At 30.0% G+C, this 2585-nt stretch overlaps 1 protein-coding gene across 1 annotated transcript; it reads right to left on the bottom strand.

The window, feature by feature from the left end:
• Positions 1 to 1804: 1804 nt before the first annotated feature.
• TRIADDRAFT_34396 (uncharacterized protein) lies at positions 1805 to 2197 on the bottom strand (the record flags this gene model as incomplete). The annotated part of the gene is made up of 1 exon (XM_002118525.1): positions 1805 to 2197. A coding segment is annotated over one exon (393 nt), but the record flags the coding sequence as incomplete, so codon positions are not given.
• Positions 2198 to 2585: the final 388 nt, after the last annotated feature.

Genomic DNA, 2585 nt, shown 5'->3' with positions numbered 1-2585 from the left:
TATTATACTAGTATTGTTAAATTTATATCCGATTTTCTTCAAGGATAGCCTTATACTGTATATGGATACAATTAATATGGTATCAATCATGTTTACTATTTCAAAATAAAAGCTGTGACCTTAACGCATGAAATCTATTACTTTAGCACTGAATTCATCCCTATAGAATCGTATATTATTTATCGAATCATTGACTATGCTTAATGTAAAGATTACACTCATAAATCTAATTTTCACTTCCTTGCTAATTTCTATACAACTTTTTAAGATTTAATGAAGAACGATTTTGTCTCGTAACAAAATGTTATAACCTAAGTTTCGAAACTTAAAGCTTAAATTTCAGTGGGTTTTTCTTGCAATATAAATTAGTTATAGTTAGTTGAATCACGCTAAATATCCTTCGATCGATTCTAATACTTTTATTTAAATCGAAAATAACTCAATAGAATATTTTTAATAGTGCTCATATTCAAAGATATACCATAGCAATTGAATCGTCTAATTGCTCCTAAAAAAATCTTGTTTAGTTAAAGAAACTATCGACGCACTTAATATTGAAGAGAATATCATAATTTCTATCATCAATACGTCGATGTAGGTACCGTTTATCGGTAAGTTTAGGGTTAGAGTTAGGGTTAGGGATCGATATCCGTGTAACATACTACTACAGCTACCTAGAAACAGATATCTTGCATACAGTAGCTTTCTTAATTGTATAACAAATCATAATTTCTTCTACCCCATACTTAAATAGCTCTAACCTACAACAGTATGGACTTCCAAGCTGATCGAAGCTGACTCTTCATAATCTGTACCACGTAAAATCATTGAAATAGATCCCTCAATTAGGTAACAATTATACTCTTAAAACATAGCGTGATAAAAGTGAGCTTAAAGTTAAATTTAATTCTACATTCTCAAATAGTTATAATCTTTTAGCTATACAATAGAGGAATAGAACTGTTCAAGTGTTCATGGATAACTATTCTAGTACGTTATTATAACTAAAACGTCTTTGCTTAAAGTTTTCTCAAGGAGTAGATTTGCTATTCTTGCTAATACTCTCGTCTTCACAGTCTGATACATTTGCAAACTAAATTACTTTGCGAAATTACTATCGAGTAATTAAAGAAAGTAGACAGTATTTGAGAAAATAATCTATATTATAACCTTTTGTCATTACCAGACAATATTTTTGCATTATATCGTATTTTGATATAAACGAGTAATGAAATCGTAACTAATGTTGTTGAAATTTTAATTCATACCATATCTTATTGTAGATAACTTTCCAATATGCTAATAGTTAATGACTTCAGTTAATGAATAATGAAAATCTTATTTTCAAGTTCGTTATTGTGGTCATTTTTACTTTAACAATTAGAAATAAACTACAAAGCATAAGTACTTTATTACCGATATTTTCAAGGATAATAACCGAAGTAAATACTGATGTAGCAGTATCATAGGAATCTTGAGGCGAACTTTGATCTGTAAAAGTCAAAGCGTCTAATATTTAAAACGATTTCGATATGTCATTGTATATTATTATCATATCTAGAAACTTTATGATAATGCTTTGTATTAAGGCTAAAATAGTAGTTGTCGGGCTATTTATTCAATAATTAATAACATAATCTAATCCATAATCACATTGCATTAACAGACCTGATAAATCTAGCTATAAAGTGTAACTACGGTAAACTTTAGCTTTTAATCGACTTTGTATTCTCAATATCAGTTGTCTGCCGAACACTTCATGGAAACGATATAAAGAACCCCTTACAGAAAATAAGATACATACTTATTCGCAAACGAATGATAGAGGTATCCCACAAGCTACATTATTCCATTTTCCGGCTAATAGATAAACGCACTGCTCTTTGTAACTAGTTGGATAATTATCTTCCCAATTCGAATAACCAGTTTCAGCTAATGTTTTGTCAGTGGAGTACCACTGAAAACTTGTAACCGAATTGTCTCCTCTAATATCTACTAATCCTATCCAATACGTCCTAACAGAAGGACCGCCAATTAAATTTCCTATGAAGTCTTGTTTATCTTGACTGTCAATAACTACTAAACTAGCATTTAACGAATTACAATAGCTTCTAGCTTCGCCGAATTTCAAATAATCGAGGATATACTGAAGACAAATGCTGGAATTAAATGCTTTCCAGTATGTTGGACAGCTCGAACCGGCTCCTGTAATAATCCCAAAATAAAATAAGATTTAATTTGCATTTTCACGTAATTTCTAGCATAGTCCGTTTTCAAACTAAGTTAAACATGGAAGAAAAACGTCTCTTACTAATCCATAACTGTATTTAGAATTTCGCCTTTAGATTAAGTCAATAAGTAAATTTTATATTACAGCAGATTGTGTACACTTTAGCAATAGTAACCTGTCAGAAGCTTATTTGTAGTAACACATCAAGCCAATACAAACATAAGAATATAACAAAACTAGTTAATAATTAGAATTCGACGTAAAGTATGTAGAATTATTATTCTTAATCTAAAAGCGTAAAGATACTCTACGATGTTTACTAGCAGGAAGTACGGCGAATAGACGTAAATTAGTC

The sequence above is a fragment of the Trichoplax adhaerens genome, genomic scaffold, assembly GCF_000150275.1.
Source record: "Trichoplax adhaerens TRIADscaffold_167 genomic scaffold, whole genome shotgun sequence".
In the NCBI taxonomy this organism is placed as follows: domain Eukaryota; kingdom Metazoa; phylum Placozoa; class Uniplacotomia; order Trichoplacea; family Trichoplacidae; genus Trichoplax; species Trichoplax adhaerens.
This window is presented reverse-complemented; position numbering and strand designations above follow the sequence as displayed.